Source organism: Anticarsia gemmatalis, chromosome 22, assembly GCF_050436995.1.
Source record: "Anticarsia gemmatalis isolate Benzon Research Colony breed Stoneville strain chromosome 22, ilAntGemm2 primary, whole genome shotgun sequence".
In the NCBI taxonomy this organism is placed as follows: Eukaryota; Metazoa; Arthropoda; class Insecta; order Lepidoptera; family Erebidae; genus Anticarsia; species Anticarsia gemmatalis.
Window position 1 is genome coordinate 7,509,414 of NC_134766.1, and position 21,991 is coordinate 7,531,404.

Sequence of the window (21,991 nt, forward strand, 5' to 3'; positions counted from 1 at the left end):
AGACCTAAGGTTATTTTAAAGAGAGGAAACCCTCCATTAACCTTGTGAGTTCTTTAACACGCGACATTATGAACAAAACATACAAATTGGCAACACATTACAAATAATTTCTGTATCAAGTGACGGGTACCATTAATTTCTATGTTGACAGAAACAAGCCGTTATAATAATGTATCAGAGAATTGTAGATTTTTGGCAGTACTGTCCAGTCCATTAAAATTAAAAATTACTTAAAAATACACAAATTGTCTGTTTGCCCTTTCTAGACAGGGCTTAAAAAAATCATGAAATGACGTCATGATATATTATTAGACGTTTTTTTGTAAATGTGTGTGTTAGAAAGACATATCACGGAAATTGCTACCCTATTTCATCAAAAATAAGATCCATTGTTAAATATGTCACTACGAATTGTTCGCGACGTAGTTAATTTCCTATGACTTTAAAATATTTTGTTCTAAAATTGTCCTTAGGTTAAAACGATACGACTGTTTGGTATTAAGTATGTGGTTTTCTACACATCAACGCAAGACAACTTTTTCCCCCAATAGAGAATTTTTACATTGGAATTTAGAAATCACTGATTGACGTAACTCGAACCCAGTCAAAACTGGTAGCATTTACCACCGTTTCCCCACAACCAGTATTTCAACAAAGGCAGGAAGAGTAATAAAAATACATCAAAATTAAATATAATATATTTTATTATAACACAAGTATACTAGCTTACATGTGTAAATATCAACTATGTATAATCGCTTGACTATAACAATATTTTGGACAACGTTTTGAGCCAATCAGCTAAATTATTGGAAAATTTCGTGCAATTTTTCATCTCAAATTTTGAAATTTTGTTTCTCATAGCAAGAGTGGAGGACTGCAGAAATGGAAATTCGTAAAGCCTCTAAAGCATGGCGTATTTTCTAATTGGTCATTAAAACGAATTTGTCTATTTTAGCGAAAATTTGAATATTTAATAAATTGGTCAGTAAAAAAACTGTTTTTCATGCAGTCTCCTTTAAATGCTAGACGTTTGATATTTCACATAATAAACTATTTTTAAGTACATTTCATTTTGATTCGAAGATCACAGAATGTCAATAAGTAAAAAGAATACTGTTTTACAAATACATCATAAATACTTGGAATGCTGAAAAATCTATCATAGACTAAAAAACAAATGGTGATATTTTTTTCAGCCTTTACACAAAAAATCGTTGTAACTCTAAAAAGGTTTTATTCAAGGAATGTTTAAGTACTGGACAGAATTAAAAAATAAAAAATGCAGTGTTGCAACACTAAAAATGGTGAGACAAAAAACATTGATAAACATAAAAAAAGGTTTTACATATCATCCAAAAACTTAATAATAAAAATTTATATCTAAATAATACATTAAATATCGGACGTAACCTAATTAAGTTAAACATAATGAAACGACTGATCTAAATAAATCGATAATTACAATAGTCTTGATATAAACCTAATATAAGTTTGTTCATGACGCCATATTAGTATGACGGACAAACTAATTCGACATTTCTCATAATATACGTCACGCACTTTCATATAAAACTCTTAATTAAAATTTTGGGAATATTACAATAATATACTAACTCAAAGTAAACTTAATAAGCTCTTTTCGTGTATACCTTTCAACCATAAAACATTTTGTAAAATACATTAGTCTACGTCCGTGGCTTTGATGCCTATATTTCTTAAACTACTAAACCGATTTTGACAAAACATATCACAGTTCATAAGCTAGAAAAAGAACTTTACAAATGTGAATGTCCCATCAAAATCTGTCCAGTGATTTCCACGTAAAGCCCGAACAAAACAGACAATTTAAAAATATTATACATACAGTTAAGTAGACATTTCAACATGACGCGTGATTTTACATTCATTCCGTTTAACAACTTACAAATAAGTGGATAGCCTAACTGATGGACACTGAGCTATCCAGCACTTATCTGGAGGTTGTAGAACATTTAAAATATAACAGATATTGTATAGTTAATACGATGGAAGGCACGATATTAGGCCTATTCATGATCCCGTTTTGGTGCAAATACGCTACCCGTTTATAGTACAACTAAAAACAACATTTTCGTCCGCTCCTATAGGCCATAGCGCGATGTTTGATAACCTATAGCCTAATCATTAATGCAGCTATCGTACACAAAAAGATTTTTGTAAATCTGGCTAGAAGTTTCTAAGAAAATCGGATTAAAACGAGCAAATTTATTTTCAGTTATATTATAAGTTAAAATACCATAAGTTAAAAATGGTCGAAATCAATTGCGTTTACATAGCAATTGATTATGATATGTAATGCTCCTTTCGATATGTGTTAAGTGTTAGCTTTATAAATAAATAAGCTAGAAGAGATTCAAGGCACATTGTCTTTTATAATTTGTATGAGGCAACCGAAATAAAACCAGTTGTCAACTGAAATGCAATATTAGTCACGGGTAATTCGATTGCTGGTCATAGTTCAATTCCCAGGTATCCATTAAATAGTATTATTGGTATTTTCTAGTTTAGTTTAGAACATTTCCCATTAGCAGCCCGGAGTTTCGTCACGTGCCAGGTAAATTGAAATAATCTCGCCCTTTATTATATGGTCACATGGGCCTCTATTTTATGGATTACATTGTTAATAGCGAAACGTCGGTGTATATTATACAAATGTATAATATGTAAAATTTCGGTTGCCTCATACACTAAAGACTGGAATGTCTTTTTTCAGAATTTTAGTACCAATTAAAAGTCACTTAAATTAAAATAGCGCTTAAGTTTGTTTGTCTCTAAAGATACAATGTAATACTACTAAGTGTTACTCAAATTTAAGTGACGTTTTAGCGGTATATGTGTCTCACTTAGGTAAGCCTCACAATTGCAACTGGCCTGACTATGCTATATAAAAATGAACATCTTAAGGCAGACAGAACTTACTCGCGTATTAGTATAAAAGTAAATGTGTAAACAAATATATGTTTATATTACGTTTTTAACTTGTTCTGTATGTATATTTTTGCTGCTAAAATGATAATTTTTAAGGCGTTTTTATGTAATACGCTAGGGCTTCAGCATCCGACGGAATATCGTATGGGTGGTGCATAAATGCATCATCATTTATACAAATTGCCGTTACGCGACCAAATTTCTTTCAGGTCATGTACAGACCCTTAAAGTTATAAGTACTAGCCAAATAATGTGGAATTGTGAAGTAAATAGCAAATTAACATCAAAATCTATGCTTACATAATTATTTTAGGCCAAATTCATAAGTACAGATATTTAAAAAATCTGTGATCAAGAACTCACAGTCCACTAGCGCCACGAATAAAAGCGGCGCGATATAGAACTACGCAAACAATAAGGCATTATTTTCTTATAAAATTATACGATAATTTGACAATTTCATTGTTAATTTATATTTTTATACTTAATATTTATTGTTAGACGAAAATATTTATAAAGGAACACTGTTTATAGGCATAGAGATACAGGTTATTTTTAAAGACTACTCCCGCACTAAGAATTGCTCTTGTGTCGCGAGAATTTATACAAACAACGGACACAAAGCACAACCAGACCCGAATGGGAATGGAACCCACGACCTCCCGACGCAATGGTAGCGGCGTGGTAACCTTAACCACTGCGCGGAGTTAGTCAACACACGTATACAAACGAAACGTGTAGTGTCAACAAAGCATTTAGCCGAGCTGCTGAAGCGGATACAAGGCTTAAGATGCGCATGCAATGTTTTTTTTATTTTAAAAGCTTTTAACTTCTGTATAGATCTTCAGCTATTCAAAATAAAAGGAGGTTCTTAACTTACTTAGTGAATTTGGAAACGATTAGATAAAATTTTATAATACAAATAATCTCTAACTTTCGTTATGGACGAACATACGAATGCTCTTACAACTTTATAAATATTTTCGTCTTTCAATATTTAGATGTTATTATTAATTTTCTAAGAAACACAAGAATTTCGATTAGCTATAGCACCTTCCATAGGAAGTGGGGAGAACTAACTGTTCAAATAATTTCATAATACATAGTGTTTTCGAGCGAGTTACATAAAGATTTTAAATTATTCAAAATTGATTAAAACATGTTTTGATCCTTATCATGAAAGAAATATATTATTGAAAATATCTTCCAGGTTTACGTTTACGAAAAATAAAATTGATTATTATTACATATTATTCTAAATAAATTGTTACAAAAAATAGACAAAATTAAACTATACACAAGTAAACAATTTTTTACTAATAGTTCAACATATGTTTGAATATTTATAATGCAAAGCTAATTGGGGCATCGCCCGCGATAACATGTTGCAAACATTATCTCTCAAAACGACAATATTTTAAGTTATATGTAAAAAAAAACCACCACTCGTACTTTTACATAAAGAATACGAGAGTACCTGTAGCCTAAGTAACGCCATCTATATTCAAAATCTGTATGCAACTCGCTCACAACAATGACAATCATATGGATGGAGTTTTCACTTATCCAGTAATAATACAACTAATTTTATTGTCGACAAACTAACGTTTTATAACTGAGTAGTAATGTTTACTTAAGTTTATTATTTCTTACCGATTTACAATTACTAAGTAAAGTACAACAGAGACTGTCTGTTTTAACCGACTTCAAAATAAAGTATTCAATTCGACTGTATTTTGTTTTTTTTTTATCTGTGTTAAAAAGAAAGATATACTGCAGTTTAGTGTCTTCTATACAATAAAATTAGTTTTGGAAGTAATGTAATTTTTTTTTAAATCTATTTATGACACAGAAGCCATATTGTTCCCTAGGGTATAAATCTCTCACTTCACCAAATACCAAAATCGGTTTGGCTGTTTTCAAGGAAAGAGGGATAAACAAACTTTCACATTTATAAAATGAGAGAACTACCTTTAACCTTATGTTTAATCAAAATCGTTTCAGCAGTTTTGAAGAGTAACAGTTATTGACTGTCATACTTTACTTGGTAATTATAAAAACTGAATTTTATATTATTCTTTAACTATGTGATCCCAATGACATGAATGAATGGAATAATTTAACACACTGAATGAATGGATAGAAGGAATGAACGATGGAATGGAATATAATAAGCCTTCAGATGAAAAATTGAGCTAATTTCAAAGTTTTAGACTATAACTATTAAAATATTAGACTGGTTTTAACACTCACAGATAGATTTTTTATTCATTTATTGTATGGTTAGTAGGCAACCCCAACAACCAAGATATATTAGTAATTAAAGGGCTTTTACCATGGCTGAACTACTGGTACCATAATAAACTACTATTCAGCATGCCCTTAAATTTCAGTTCAAATACCACAAAACGACCACCCATCCATTGTATGTCCGCGGCATAGTTTACTCAACCCACTGATTGCCTACTGACTGTGTTAAGAGCCTCGTCTTGTAGATAAAAGTGGCAGATACATCAGTTAAGATCGAATAAAATTGCCAGCACTTATCTGGGAGTGTTAAAACCAATCAAAATTATTTTTGGAATGATCATATCAGACACTAAAGTATTGGATAGTTATAAAAAATACTTTACACACATTTTAGGCACAATTATGAATTAATACTACAATTACGGGTCTTTATTATCACATGCAAAATTATTATCTACTTCTTTATGTGGTACTAGCTGACGCGCGCAACTTCGCTTGCGTCACTTAAGAGAATGGGTCAAAAATTGTCCCCGTTTTTGTAACATTTTTCGTTGCTACTCCGCTCCTAATGACCGTACCGTGATGTTATATAGCCTATAGCCTTCCTCGATAAATGGGCTATCTAACATTGAAAGAATTTTTCAAATCGGACCAGTAGTTCCTGAGATTAGCGCATTCAAACAAACAAACAATGAAACAAACAAACTCTTCAGCTTTATAATATTAGTATAGATGCTCTGATTAACATCATGTTTTATACCTATGTGCCATTTAGCATTGTAAGGTGGGTAACGCAAATAAGGCCTATTCCTTAAATTCCCGCTCCTCGGTTTCGAATAGCCGCGAATGTATGTAGAAAAGTGTGAGTTTATCAACAAATGCACATACTTCTTTAAATTAAAGTAAAGAAAATTTAAGAAATAGGCCTTATTTGGGTTACCTAACTAACATCAACAATGTATAACGACTTTTTTCCCATAGGGTTAGGCAGAGACCAAAGAATATAAATATAGCATTGCCTGTCTGAATATAGCAAAGAGCTGAGCAAAAAACTACAGATGTTACATCTCCTTCACTCTTACTTCAGATCTAAACCTTTATTGTAAGTATTTATGTTTAATCTATAATCTCGTATTGATGTCTCTTGTCGCGGCAAGTTATTGCTGTTTTCAGACATATAAAGTTATATGGCGAGTATTTTACCTTCGATTACTGGACGTTTCGGCCATTTTCATTACCCATGGTCTCAAAATTTCAAGTAGTTATCATTTTGCATGTGATTATAGATTGATATACGTATCTTATAATAGTCGTATTGCGTTCTTACTCTATTGTGACGCCTACACATAGTTTTGACACTTATTGCAATATATATAAGGCAGATAATGGAATGTTTATATGTAGGTACTAATGTTCGAATTGTAAAGGACTTGGTTTACTCGTGAAATGCGGTTGTATGAAGTATTTGATTTCCGTAATTACATTTATCAACATAATAGGAAGAATTATATCGACTATTTTTAACAAGAAACATTTGACCCTAAAATCGTCATCTATATTGATTTTTCTTCTTTAAATGAGAAATCAAATACCTGGTACTGACAACACCCAACAGAAGAAACTTTAACACTAAGTCAAGCTTCTTGCAATAGACTCAACTTTCACTTGTATTTAAGCCGACTTGTAAAGCTCCTTGCAATAATCGACACTCGGCAAATACAAGTTTAAACTTGTATTTAGGGTTCCGTACAAAAAGGTCAATGCGGAACCCTATTACTAAGCCTTTGCTGACTTGTCTATCCGTCTGTCTATCTGTCACGTGGCTGTATCTCATAAACCGTAAGAGCTAAGAAGCTGAAATTTTCAAAAATTATGTAAATTTGTGAAAGTCACATATTAAGAGAAAAAAATCCCCATACAATAAACGTGTTTTTTTTTCGTATTTTTTTTGTACGAGACCTTTTATGCCCAGGTTAGACTCGCACTAGCCAGTTTTCACTTCATACAACCGCTTGACACAATCACTACACTGTCACTGATCACTTGTTGTCTCTCGCGTGCCGGTACCGCCGCAGTATGTACTAGAGGTGCAGGACCTGGCCGTCGTCCTTGGACGGCACGTGGGCGAACGCCGGCTCCGGCTGCTCTTCGAGCGTCACCGCCGTCAGGTCCACTATCTCGTCTTGTTCGTCTTGGTCGAATCTGGAAAGAGAAATTATTTTTTTAAATTTTTATTAGACAGGTAGCAGTCATAGATAAATAGGTCTTCGTGAAGCAGTGGTTATGGTTGCCACGCTGCGCGCTGCTACTGCTGCATCGGAAGGTCGTGGCCTCGTGGGTTCGATTCCCACACGGAACAAATATTTGTGCGATCCTCAAATAGTTGTTTCGGCGGAAGATAAATGTGAGAAGTGAGAAGATAAATTTTAATGTGAGTATTTGTTATGAGCCTGATAGAAATATAATCCATATATTATTTTAAAAGTATCTAAGTATGTTTATAAATTGATTCGCTTAAAAAGTTCCGTTAAGATTGGAATCAAATGCCCATGTGTGAGTTGTCCAAAGATATTAATTACTTATTTATAGTTAGTGGTGTACATACCGATCCTCGTCAGGTTCGCTGGAAGGCTGTGAGTGTCGCGAGCCGGTCTCGGGCGCGGGCGGCGGGCCGGCGCGCTGGTTGGCGGGACGGACCGTGATGATCAGGTTGGACGAGTTCGCCACCATCATGTCTGTCACCTGAAACGGACAAATTACAGGGTTTTTACACCCGAAGGTAGGAGCCGAGGAGTGTTGTACAGTCAGCTCCAAAAGTAGCTGATCATACTCAATCTTTTGAAACCCTATATACTGAAGTGTGCACATTATTCCATTACAAAAACGCATTTGTCATTGATTGAAATGTTTAATTCAAACTCATTCTACCTGATTTTGATCAGTTATTTATTAAATTTACGTCTCTCGTCGTCCTCTTCATATTTTCAAAACCTCTGTTTTGAAAATATGAAGTGGTTCAGCTACTTTTGGAGCTGTTTGTACCTATGTTATTTAGTGGCAAATATTTTTTTTTTTGACGTACCTGATCAAGGGTCTTGTTGGAGACGTCGATGCCGTTGACCTCGAGCACCTCGTCGTTGACGCCCAGCAGGCCGGTGGACTCGGCCAGCCCGCCCGGCACCAGCCGCGAGATGAAGATGCCGGGACTACGCTCCACGCCGTTCGGAGTCACCCTCACTGACGTGCCGTCTCTGGAAAAATTACATAAAATAAAATAAATAAATTTAACCCGTTAATGTTCCACTGCTAGGCAAAGGTCTTCTTCCGTAATAAGGGAGGGTTTAGGCCTTGAGTCCACCAAACTGGCCAAGTGCGTGTTACATATTCTTGGTTAATAAATAAATCATTAAATAATCCAAGATTATGTTTTTATTTCAATCTATCGCCCGCAAAATGTCGACATTACGGCTATGTTTAGAATAACATTTACAATTAAATATAAGTTTACACAATACTCTTTGGTAAGACTGTTTTTCAGACTTTCAAGCTTCTGACTACTGTTTTCGACTGTCAAAGATCTTTGAAAAAATTGACATTTACAATGTATAAGATGAAAACAACCTCGGCAAGCGTAGCTTAACCTCAGAAATCGATCTGCGCGGTTGTTGTTAACTAAGCCACAGGCTCCTTGTACGGAGGAATAAATGGTTTTAATTCTGTAGCAGTGTGTTACCTGATGAAGAATCCGAGCGGTCGATCTGATCCGTGTTTGAGCAGTTTGACTCGTCTGCACGTCGCCGGCACGATGTCCACGTCTATGATCGCCGATACCTGTGGACGTATTCTTACTTGATTAGCTAGTGGGCAAAGCAACTAACTTAAATATATTTATTACTATCACTGTTTCTAAAGCCCGACCGCAATGGACGCATTAATGACTTCGTTAGACTCGCAAGCTCAAACTGCATACTTTAGAATTCCATTTTGGTGAGCTTAAGAGAGCTGTGCGAGTCAGCGAGGCGGTACGCCAGGAGAAAAGCTACCAATAGGATTACTTATTGTATCGGTGGAGTCCTACACTGGCGTGCCACTTAGCTACGACGAAAATCTATGTTGAAAACCCAATAATGTTCTCCTCGCAGATAGTCCGCCACGGTCAGTTCTACTATTCTGGTTATAATAAAACTACCGACCGATCTGCGCAAGAGTTTGTTTGTAATAACAAAATGTGTGCACAATTCCGAAACGGTACTTGCAGAACTCTTCAGAAATCAGATGCAAAACATCATTAGAAACTTCTTTGATGGTACTCACCATTCTGAAATCATGTGGGTTAGATATAGCGAGGCCCTTGTTCTTAGCCGGCGTACCGCTCAGTATTGACGAGATGATGTTGCGTGGCCGCATCGTGCCGTATCCGTTGAGCTCCTCCAGACTATCGCCTGTAACAGAATAGGTATATTGCTTGAGTACATTAGAGTCCTAGGACTTACTGTTTAGTCAATCATGCTCTGTCGGGTCTCAAGACAAGTTTGTAGATATTGTAAGTAATAATTTTCTATTCACGTTTTGTCCGACCCGGGAGTCAAACTCTAGATCTCGCTAGTTAGACTACAAAGGAGGCTGTAAAAGATAAATACCGTTAGAAAACGGCTATAATATTTCTCTTGTCGATATCAATATCTGGTTCAAAATTTCGTTTTTATTCCGGGAGGGGCCTGTTGGATTGTAGGGATCGTAATATATGGCGTTCTATGGTCTGTGCCTGCCACTAAGTAAAGAAGATTGAATCACTACATAGTACTGCACTTGTAACGCTCGAAGCCGCCGTGCAGTCTCGCGTATAATCGATAACTTGTGTACCGATAGAACTCGTAGGAATGCTGAACAGCTCACTTCCTTATATAAATACTAACCTCGCACACTTAGAAAGATTTACTAAGATATTTCCATGACAACTTTTAAATGGTTCCATGTGGTATACATGGGAGCACATTAATGAACTTATGTTGATGATCTAATCAAATTCAGGATTACTATTGACCACTCTTCTTCTTATCCTTATGCCAAATTATTTATATCTCAGTTTATCTTTTAAGGAAGCGATAGTCAAAAAGATTTAAGAAGATACTTTCATTTTAAATCATTTTAATAAGGTTCTATGTTTACTAGTCCATCACAATTTCAAAAAGGTTATATGTAAAATAGGCACATTGTTGACATAAACAAATTCTGAGTTACTATTGAGAACTGTTTTTTATCTTATCCTTATCCTACGTTATGTGGGATCCGCACAACATGTTTTCAAAAATCACTTCATCTACAAATAACTTCTCAAATACTCATACTAAAGCGGTTTCGCCAACTTTTGACCATAGGTAATGTTTAACTATGTGTTTGTATAGCATTGGTCATAAAAAATAGAAAGTTATAAACGTACATAGAAAGGTGTCAAATGGGCAATAATTACTTAATTAATGTTCTTACAACGAAAACTTGAGGCGTCCATAGCCAGTTGCGCTCACTGGTCGGTAAACAATCTGTAGGTTAAGCAAACCTTGGCGCGGTCATCCCATAGATGGTCATATTGGTATTTGAACTGGGCGTCTCCGTGCTTATAAGGGCACGTAAAAAGTAGATCCCGGTTGTTGTCAATTAAGATGACAGTCGTTGGTAGGTATATATTGGGCCAACAAATACATTATGTACATAGGAATTCAAACCTAAGCAATCAATGAAATTCTTCAAGCATTTGTGTGTTAGTAAATATTTACATTGCAAAATGAATGGTCCCAAAATAGTCATAACTTATAATTGAACGTGAGTAAGCTTATTGTGATCATAAGAACTATATTAGGAAACTTGTGCGCATTCCTTTGATATAAGTTGTGTGGGAAAAGAGTAAGGGGGCTTAACTAGTGACTAAATCACTGCTTGTATGACCCATTTATCACTACACAAGTATCCTATGTCAGCCCATGACCACAGTCGATGTAATTCGATTGAAATGTCGGGTAAATAAATAAGGTATCCTAACCTTTAACTTTCTATCGGGTATACCCGATTACATTATAATATTATGTGTACAAGTTGCGAGAGTTTAAAATCGATAAATATCGGATAGGTTGTCTTATAGATAAAGTAAGATTGTACTTGATAAGTTAACCGATTAAGTTAACTTATTCAGCATTAGTGAAACTGAGGTTAAGTCACATTATAACCATTTTACAGCAGGACGTTTGTAAGCGCCAAATAACTTTGTGGGTCTAAATATAGCAGCAAACCGATGCAAGGTAAGCAAAAGATAAATCAAGAGACGTATAAAAAAGTAGTTTTAAGTCTATTATTTTGTTTCCTTTTCAAGGCTACAGAAGGTTACAGACTCATTTAATACTTAGCAGATAATAAAATCTGGAACATTAAGATCTCATTACTGGAGGCACCATATACCAGGACAATCGCTGAATTCCCGGCTTCTTGACAACTGTACTTGAAGCTATTTACAGGTTATTTTGTAAGAGTCAAGGCTATAACAATCTGTATCGTTATAAATAGCGTGTACAAAGTTATTTAACATCGAGATCATTGCCACGATCCCTACTGCAGTGCATCCGTTTCTAGCGCGTGACTGATATAAGTTATAAGCAGAAGCGATTCACTTTAACTATGTACTACAGTATTCGCAGAGCTGATTAGAGCAGTAAGTCACAGAGCCCTCGAGATTCCAAAAAAAAACTTATATTCATAACGTTTGTCCTATGTATTAGCATCTTGTCATATACCGGGCACGTTACAAAACTCAAAAACACGTTAAAAACAACTCCGGGCAGCTACTGACAAATCTTTATGTATATAATTCTTCTGTAAGTGTGTATGTCACTGAACTTCTCTTAAACGACTGAACCGATTTTGATGAATTTTTTTGTGTGTGTTCAAGGGGATCTGAGAATGGTTTAGATTCACAATTTTGTCCGCTGGACAATGTTTTTTTATTTAGTTTTTATGGCAAAACAACGTTTGCCGGGTCAGCTAGTTTTATGTAAAACTCAAGAACAGCTGAACCGATTTCACTTATACTTATATTTCTTGAAGTACAAGGATGGTTCTTACGGAGAGAATTTTTTTGAAATGCAATAATAACAAAGAATCAACTGTTAGGCGATACGAAGTCCGCCTGGTCAGCTAGTATTCTAATATAAATTGGAAATAATCAAAACATATTTGGACTGGGAATCCTAAGAGCTCGTGATCGGTAGTCGTAGCCATTACCACCCAGACCACGGAGGCAGTCACTAGCTAACCTTAAAGAAAATCCAATAGGCTTGAAATGCAAAGAAACATCATACAGGTACAGCAATAGTTTCAACGTGATACGAACGCATGTAAATCACATATACGGTTAAATAAATAGCGTCTAACAAGTATAATGAGATCAGTAGCCAGTGGAGATGCGAGGGTCGGCGTGGCGTGAGAAGCCACGACGTAAGTTATGAGCGAAATACACAGAAGGCGCAACAAAAATAAAAGAAGAGTAGTAAAAGACCAATAACAACGATTATTACACGACTTCCACAGAACCGTATAATTTGCACTCATTTAGTAAATTATAAAGCAAAAATTCACCCTCTTATTCATAAAAATATATGAAGTTATGAAAGGCTCTCCTTAGCGAAATGAAAGAGAGAAAACCTATAGTAGTTTTTTAACTAAAATAGGTTTATAGTGTGTTTATGAATAAGAGGGCCAGTATACAGATCACAAAATAAACGTTATTTTGAAGCGCCAAAAAAAAGTACGATCTAATACTCCGGGTAAAACAAACTTACGGCTCAACCGATCAATCGAGTAAAAGTGTGCGAGTACGGACAGGTACAATGGAAGAAAAAGTTCAGTTTACCCAATAAGCTGCATGCACAGTGAATTTTTATTTGACTATCGATATAAAAGCTTAATCGCAAGCGATTAACCCCCGGTTTTTAAGGTACATTTAGCGGTAGTTTATCTATTCAATAGCGTTTAAGCTCATACAAACATGACAGTTTGAACAGATAAACTACCGCTAAATGTGGTTCAGAAACCGGGCATACGATGTTTATAGAAGTTAAGTAAATAAAAATAAGTAAATTTAACTCATTAATGTCCCACTGCTGGGCTAGAGTCTCCTCCCGTAATGAGGGCGGGGACTAGTGACTAATATTTAAAGAAGTTTGATGCGAATAAACCGCTGTCACTTATAAACTGGGGCCTACAATCATCCCATATACGTAGTGTCATCAGGGTCATGGGTATCAACACAATGCAACACTGCGCCGCCATTGTTACACAGGAAGTGACGTACACAGGTGCCACCTAACACACTGTTACTACTCATAATTAAACTTTTTGAAGATCTACCCTCGGTTTCTGAGACACATTTAACGGTAATTTATATATTCAATAGCGTTTAAGCTCATATAAACATGACAGTTTGAATAGATAAACTACCGCTAAATGTGTCTCAGATACCGTACATAAGATATTATAAGTTTGATGAGTATAAACCGCTGTCACCTATAAACTGGGCCTACAATCATCCCATATACGTAGTGTCATCAGGGTCATGGGTATCAACACAATGCAACACTGCGCCGCCATTGTTACACAGGAAGTGACGTACACAGGTGCCACCTAACACACTGTTACTACTTATAATTAAACTTTTTGAAGATCTACCCTCGGTTTCTGAGACACATTTAACGGTAATTTATATATTCAATAGCGTTTAAGCTCATATAAACATGACAGTTTGAATAGATAAACTACCGCTAAATGTGTCTCAGATACCGTACATAAGATATTATAAGTTTGATGAGTATAAACCGCTGTCACCTATAAACTGGGCCTACAATCATCCCATATACGTAGTGTCATCAGGGTCATGGGTATCAACACAATGCAACACTGCGCCGCCATTGTTACACAGGAAGTGACGTACACAGGTGCCACCTAACACACTGTTACTACTTATAATTAAACTTTTTGAAGATCTACCCTCGGTTTCTGAGACACATTTAACGGTAATTTATATATTCAATAGCGTTTAAGCTCATATAAACATGACAGTTTGAATAGATAAACTACCGCTAAATGTGTCTCAGATACCGTACATAAGATATTATAAGTTTGATGAGTATAAACCGCTGTCACCTATAAACTGGGCCTACAATCATCCCATATACGTAGTGTCATCAGGGTCATGGGTATCAACACAATGCAACACTGCGCCGCCATTGTTACACAGGAAGTGACGTACACAGGTGCCACCTAACACACTGTTACTACTTATAATTAAACTTTTTGAAGGTTTTGTTGACTTTAGTTTAGATAGAATCAAGGGCTCTTTTTTTTTTATCGCATGGTTAGTGATCAACCTAGTGTCACTTATTCAAGTTGCCCGACATGGCTTTACGACTGTTATATCAATTGAAAATAACTGGAACCGACTTGTTACGTGCCCTCAGATGCACGGAGACTTTTAATTCAAATACTACTCTGCGGTCATCCATCCCTATAATAATCGCACCAAGCGTTGCTTAACCCACTGCAAACACCGATGCATAAAAATTACCGTCTTTTTCAAATTAATAACCAGTATGACGTGCATTTTTCTGTCTATTAAATATCTTCATAAAACTGAACCGTTACAATTATACATTTAGATGATTCATTGCTAACGAATTATGAGTAAAATAATTCATATAATTTATTACTAAACACGCGAAATTTTTGTACGGACTAGATTCTGCACGCAACTTGGTCTACGAGAAAAGATGTCACGGGGTAAAAAGTATTCTATCCATATGATAACCTAGGGTATAAATTATTTAGGCAGGCACTATACTTACATGAAATTTGTGCAGTTGTTTTATCTATCTAAACATTCAAACTTTTATAGTTATAACATTTATAATATTATTAAAATGATGATTTTTAATCAAAAAGAAGTTTATAGGGACGAAATGGCTACCGGTTACAGATCATTTAAATTATCTCTTCATCATCTTCGCTTGCGTCACATAAAAGAGAATGGGTCATAATTTACCACGTTTTTGTAACATTTTTCGTTGCTTCTCCGCTCCTAATGGCCGTAGCGTGATGTTATATAGCCTAAAGCCTTCCTCGATAAACGGTCTATACAACACAAAAATATTTTTTCAATTCGAACCAGTGCTTCCTGATATAAGCGCGTTCTTACAATCAAACAAACTGTTCAGTTTTATAATATTAGTATAGATTTTATTAGGGGAAGACAACCAGTTACGCACTAACATACAATGAAAATATTAATAAATAATTACCATTGAGTCTTATTTTCCCTATAAAAGGAACTCCCAAAAAGGAGAAAGGCGAAATTATGAAAAAAGCCACATGAACATAGCTCATTACATTTTTACAAAGGCCGATGCGGAAAGTTCACAAAACAGCAGTTATACGTCTAAAATATGTATAAAATGATCCCTCGGAGCGAAAAGTTTAGGAACCCTGATGTAGCATGAATGTTAATTGGCTATTTATCTTAACCGGGTATAACTAGTTTCTCTTACGTATACAGGGTGTTAGGAAAACGGTTCCGTTTATAACAACATTTTTTTGAAAATGCCTACCACTTTCTATGTTTTGTTTTAAGGAGCGTTTCTTTTATAAAATGCACTAGCTAATGCTCGCTACTACACAAGCATTGATTGACATTTCTCAGGTAAAAAATATCCTAAATTCTATACAAATCGGTTTAGACGTTTTGACGTAAAATAAACATACACACATTACCATTCATATTATTATCATCATAATTAATTCTTAAGTCATGATTTATTAGCACTAAACAAGTCAAAATTTTGTTATGTGTAATAATGAAAACTTTCGTTCCCCAAAGATATGTTAATTGGGTATAATTATGATCAGTCTATTAGTCACGCGACGCCGACTGTCTATTGCACTTTAGTCTGCGACTGTACCATCGCAGTGGTATAAGCACAGAATGCCAAACATGCCAAACATAGCCGAAAATAAGAACTTGCAGTGTAATCGCTCAGCGAATAAGCCCATTTATTTTCTTATCCCTTTTCCAACGTTGAGTATGCTCGCCTGTCTGACGTCAACGCTCCTTGGAAATTCTCAGTTCAACAGAAAATTTAGAGTGGAAATTAGGACTGTGGTGGGGATGCAGGTTACTGGTATATGAGTCTAGGATATAGGGAAGGCGTGGGACACTGCAGTAATGGGTAGGAACTTGGTAGTGGAAATTTCATTAGCACTCTCGAAAGTGTTCAATAAGTAAAAAAAGCCTTGGGATTTATGCATATTTTTCGTGAGTACCTACATCCTTGGAAGTTAGTGTTAAAAAGTGGCGTCTCTTTTACATATTTGGTGGAACTTGCCATAGCCACTATAAGCTATGAGTGCATGCAACGACATTACACTATTTAACAACTTACTGTGAAGAGTTAGACTGTGATACTGCAGTGTACGTAAATCTTAATTGCCGTATCTTTTGCACTGCAGCGATTTCGCGTGAGCTCACGTTATAAACATTTTATTTATATTTTTAACTGTTCTAGTTAATTTAAGGCTGTAAAAGAGTTCTATTTTTATGATTGCTGAAAGCAGCGTTAACGTACAATTATTTTCAACTGAAATACACAGCACGTATGCTGATTTTGATTCATCGTTATGATTTTCTCTGTAAATATTTAAATTAATACACGTAGAGCTCCTTCTTAACCCTTTTAAGCGTTTTTTTTCTCTTCTTACCTACTCTATTACAAATATTACGCTGCCTGTCTGTATGACACCAAACTGCATCTCTTTTTGTTTTCGTTATTATGTATAACATATAATGTGCATGTTGTATTCACCTGTAATTGGTTAAGCAATTAGATAAGTTCCCTAAACTAAGTTCATATTGTTTATATTATTGTTTTAAACCGTTGGTGAATCTAATAAATAAATAAATCTCAAGAACTACGTTTACAAGACAGTGTTACAGATAATGGCGCGGAACCCTTTGGCACATGTCAGACGTCTAGTTGGACGTATGTGTTACCAACAAATTCTTCATCTAATTTAATTTGTTTATCAATTGTATGACCAACAGAAATTATTCAGTAACCTTTAAATATATTAGAACACAAAATATATACACCATGAAAAACCATCGTGACATCAATATAACAAGATAACATTCCTTTAACAAACATGGTTTACAATCAAGTGCTCAAAGATAGTGTAAGTACACACAATAATGAACCTTATGCCCTTGACATAAGCTATGTGGGTGTGGTGTCGTTCTATGCTAATTAATGGTGTTCTGTACAAGGGGCACTATGTATTGTACTATAAACGTTATATTGGACAGTAATTTTGGCGTCCTGTGATTCGTTAGGTCATGGGACGCATGAAATGTTCGGTTGTACATATTCGGTCGGGAAAAAAGTCTTTTCGCATTATAGTATGTATGAACTTTTAATAAAATCTCTTTGGCTTCAAGAATCACAAATAGGTACACGGTTCATTAGGTTTCTTTCAGTGAGGTACCCAAATATCGAGCTTTTTTGTGTAGAGAAAAATTTTTTTTCAAGTTCATACATACTATAATGCGAAAAGACTTTTTCCCCGACTTATAAATTTTTTTATTAACCTATATCGTTTTATTCACATCCATACATATTGCTATACAGGACTGCCGGTTACTAGTACAAGTATTTAAGTGAATATAACATAAAATGGATGCCTATCATGTAATATCTGAAGGAGTAGGGAGATGGAAGACACCCACATTTCGACATTAACAATGTTTGTCCTATGTAAAAGGGGGCGAGCCTATTACAATGTTACTGAACTCCAGGTTACTATTGAGAAGAATTCTCATATAAATTAGAATAGTTCTTCGCCCCACCCGGGAATCGAACCCGAAACCAGCAGTTGGATGCACTAATAAGTGTATAATAAAATAATAATTTTGTATTATTGTAGCCCCAAAATGGTTGGTAAAGATCCACTAACTAAAATGTAATCTATGAGTCTAATCTTTTTACAAAACAATGAGCAGTCTGTAGGTCATAAAGTACTCATTGTTGAATGTAGTGAGAGAAACCAAGGCCTCTTTAAATTAAAATAATAATATAATGTTTAACAATCACGAAATTAGTATTTAAGTAAATAAATTTCGTGATATAAAATTTTGAAGTGGAAAGATGTTTTCCTTTATTATTAAGGCCTATTTCATCACCCCTGCATAAGGATTAGTTAGCTTAGAAAGTAAATTTTGACATATTTATAAAATTACATACTTATCTATATGTCATGGCAACGGCCATTTAACTTTTTAATAAGCAATGACAAGAGAATCGGTCAATGCTCGTTAAAAAAGCATTGAAATTATTCTGAATTAAAGTTATTTGACATCAGATAAAGCAAAAGAACGTTGCTGGAATCTTAGCAAGTATTCTTTGATCTCTGCCCACCCTCATAATATGTACATGATTATGTATGTAAACTTCCTGAAGCCTAACTCTAAACAAAATAAATAACTTTTTCCTGCTTTTTCTGAACATAAATAAAATTTAATTATATTAAACTCACCCTTTCGCTGTATAATAACCCTGAGCAAAGGTCGTGCCGTGAGCAATGCTCTTGCAAGGTTATCGTCATTGTTGATCGGCAGCAGGTCTCCGTCTCTAGGGTCTGTATAGGATATGAGGAAGGCCACATCGTGCAGTCTGTGGAGCTTCTCTATAAGAGCTTTGAAGTCCTCATACTTGAGCTTCTCAGTGCGACTGAGGGAGAAACGACGGAACTCTGCATCAAACTGCAATGGGAGATGATAAATTACTTTAATACAAGGTTGTATGGACTTAGCTTCATTTCGTTAAAAAAAAAACCACCACTAAGGATTGCCCTTACATTGCAAAGAGTTTTTTTTAACAATCAACGGACACAAAGTACAATCAGACCTGAAACAATTATTTGTGAATCACAAAGGAAATGTTGATGGTGAAAAGAATTATGTACCCTGACGTTACTGTCCACATAGAAAAGAAATACAACTCCTGGTTTAGCATAGTTTAGCAGACAAGCTACTAAACAAAATAAAGTTTGTGTGGAAAGATTACTAAAACTCAAAAGTATGCTATCCTTTACCCCAGACTAAAATGTACTTTTATCAAAATGTGTTCAGTAATTTTAGCATACGCTTCCAGTAACACTATCACAACTAAAGAACATTTTAAATATGGACCAACTTTTCACCATACTATTTTGTCCACGCATTGACCATAAACAATGTATATTTATTTTTATATTGTGGTAACAATTGCCTTAGGCTTAGGTACATAGTTTTTCTTAAGAGGATAAAATAGAACACTCATTCACTTTGTTGTTTTTTAAGAATTAGTCATCTTGTTTATGTTTAATTATAAATACCCAATATCATTGTTTCCTGGTCTTTAACCTACTAATTAAAGTTTTAGAATAATGGCCAGGAGTTTCAAAATTGATCAAGACCACAAATTGCTTCCATTAGAAGTTTGAAAAGTTTAACATAAACTTAGTTTTGAAGTAGTGCTAAAAGTAAGTTTTTGGTAATAAACTAACACAAAAGTGGAATATATTAATGGGGAATCATATTTAATGTTATAATGACACCATCCTTTTTTGTATCGCGATTCTAAACGAGTGATTTTTTTAACATTGTTACTCAACATGGCATGAATGACTGGACCGTCAAAATTACTTTACAAACTATCAAAAAGTTATCATAGAAATATTTTTAATATCTAGGTTCTCGTAACAGCTTTAAATGTTTGCGTGACTATTCAATTATGGTAAAGAAATTAGAAATTCCTACACAGTTACCTTAGTTTTGACTTCCACGGTCTGACTGTCAATACGAGCCGCAATTTTGTTCTTCGACATCTCGAAAGCATTTATTATAAAGCACTAACACTAATAAAACTATTCTCAAAACATTTAGGCACTTAATTTCAAACACAACATTGTAAAATATCAAAAGTTTTATTAAATTATTGATATGACGGTGTCCATTCCACTCGCGTCGTAATTTCAGTCAGTTTGTTCCTGCTTACAACATTTTTCATGCATTAGTAATACCTGACGTTATTTCAACCAATGAGAACATCCTAATGTATTTATTTTTTTCAAATGGTGGACGATGATTGGAGGATAATCACAAATCATCTAAAACAAATAACGACAGTTGTTTTTACGTTTCGTCTAACGCAGCACTGCAAGTTGGCAAATTTTCACTTCATCGGTTTATTTGTTTAATTCGACGCTATTCTTTTATTTTTTAATAACTATTTATTTATTTATTTATTGATCCAGTATTAATAAAAGGACTGTACCTTCCCGTTACACGTTATGCTCACTGTGTCCAACAAACCGGCCTTTTGCGTTGGTAATTGTTCAATTTTGCTGCCTAATGACTCGAAGGTCTCAAAATGTTGGTTGATACTGAATTATTTTCTTATAATTCGAGATGTTGGTGTTTAACGTCGTAAAGAAGCGGTTGGTAATAAGATAAACGAACCACTAACGAAACGCATATCGCTGTTTTTATACCTGTCATTTGTCAAGTCAAAGTGTCAGGTGAAGTGACAAAAAAAAAATATAAAATCTGAAAAATAAAAATAAAATTACATGTTCATCAATACATTGAAAATCTGTTCAAGCTACTGATTACCGTATTCAATTTTATAGTTAAAGATGACTAAACTGGTTAATAAAGAAGCAGAGCGTCTGAACCCATGTTTGAAGGTTATTGACTTTTTATACAACTGTTTTTTAGCAAAAACAAGACCAAATTATGTAATATTTAATGTTTTTTTAGGAGCAAGAACAGTCTTATGCGTGCCTGAATAAGAATAATTTCGACCAGTCCAAATGTGAGGGCTATTTTGACAACTACAATACTTGCAAGAAGTTTTGGGTAAGCCAAGATTTTGTACATTAAAAGAGGTTAAAACTTGTTATGGTTATGTTTGATATTAGAGTCGCTATCTGACTGAGATTACGGCCAGTGCCAAATCTGTGCTGAAACTTCGAGCAATCGGAAGTCTTTTTAACGCTAAGTACCTACCCATATTGTACATTAAGGGTACATTTTTAACACTTATGATTGTTTTCTGTTGCAGGGTAAAGTATATAGAGACCGAAAGGCTAAAGGACTGTACCCATACTTACCTGATATTGAAGACAGGCCAAAAATAAAGGAGGATTACTTTAATTCAGTTAAAAATAGCTAATTTCATACTTGTATTATAAATATACTTAATAAATCTAGATATAAATAAATAGGTACTGGTTTTAAAAAGTCACTATGTTGACTTTTTTTTGGGACAAACGGAATTTTTTGACTGTTGTCAATAAGATTATTCCTAAAGCAGAAACAAAATGTAATTTTTATTTTAATACCTTTATTACACAGGTAACTTTTGTACAAAGACGTAATTCAATGTATTAAACAACTCAATGCATTTACAGGAATTCTATGGTTGTTTGAGAATTTGTGCAATATATTTTAGATATCCACAGATGTGATGAATAATACTTTATTTTAATATATTCTTGTCACTGTTATAATCTGTAATTTAGTTTGAAAATAAATTATTTGAATTACTTATTTTTTTCATATTACTTCCCAGTATTGATAAAGAACAGTGTATAAAGAATTCTGCAAAATTGAATGAGGTTACTCAAGCAGGAAAACCAATGT

General features: G+C 34.5%; 2 protein-coding genes across 2 annotated transcripts; one reads left to right on the top strand and one right to left on the bottom strand.

The window, feature by feature from the left end:
• Nucleotides 1-686: 686 nt before the first annotated feature.
• par-6 (partitioning defective protein 6) lies at nt 687-20,345 on the bottom strand. The gene is made up of 7 exons (XM_076129096.1): nt 20,113-20,345; nt 18,841-19,066; nt 9,535-9,662; nt 8,954-9,051; nt 8,303-8,471; nt 7,826-7,962; nt 687-7,422 (listed from the first exon to the last, which is right to left on the bottom strand). The coding sequence occupies exons 1-7, from the start codon at nt 20,170-20,172 to the stop codon at nt 7,302-7,304; spliced, it is 939 nt and encodes a 312-aa protein (XP_075985211.1). The 5' UTR covers nt 20,173-20,345; the 3' UTR covers nt 687-7,301.
• Nucleotides 20,346-20,835: 490 nt separating this feature from the next.
• Nucleotides 20,836-21,894, top strand: LOC142982645 (coiled-coil-helix-coiled-coil-helix domain-containing protein 7). Its single transcript, XM_076129258.1, has 3 exons — nt 20,836-21,033; nt 21,107-21,205; nt 21,411-21,894. The coding sequence occupies exons 1-3, from the start codon at nt 20,983-20,985 to the stop codon at nt 21,519-21,521; spliced, it is 261 nt and encodes an 86-aa protein (XP_075985373.1). The 5' UTR covers nt 20,836-20,982; the 3' UTR covers nt 21,522-21,894.
• Nucleotides 21,895-21,991: the final 97 nt, after the last annotated feature.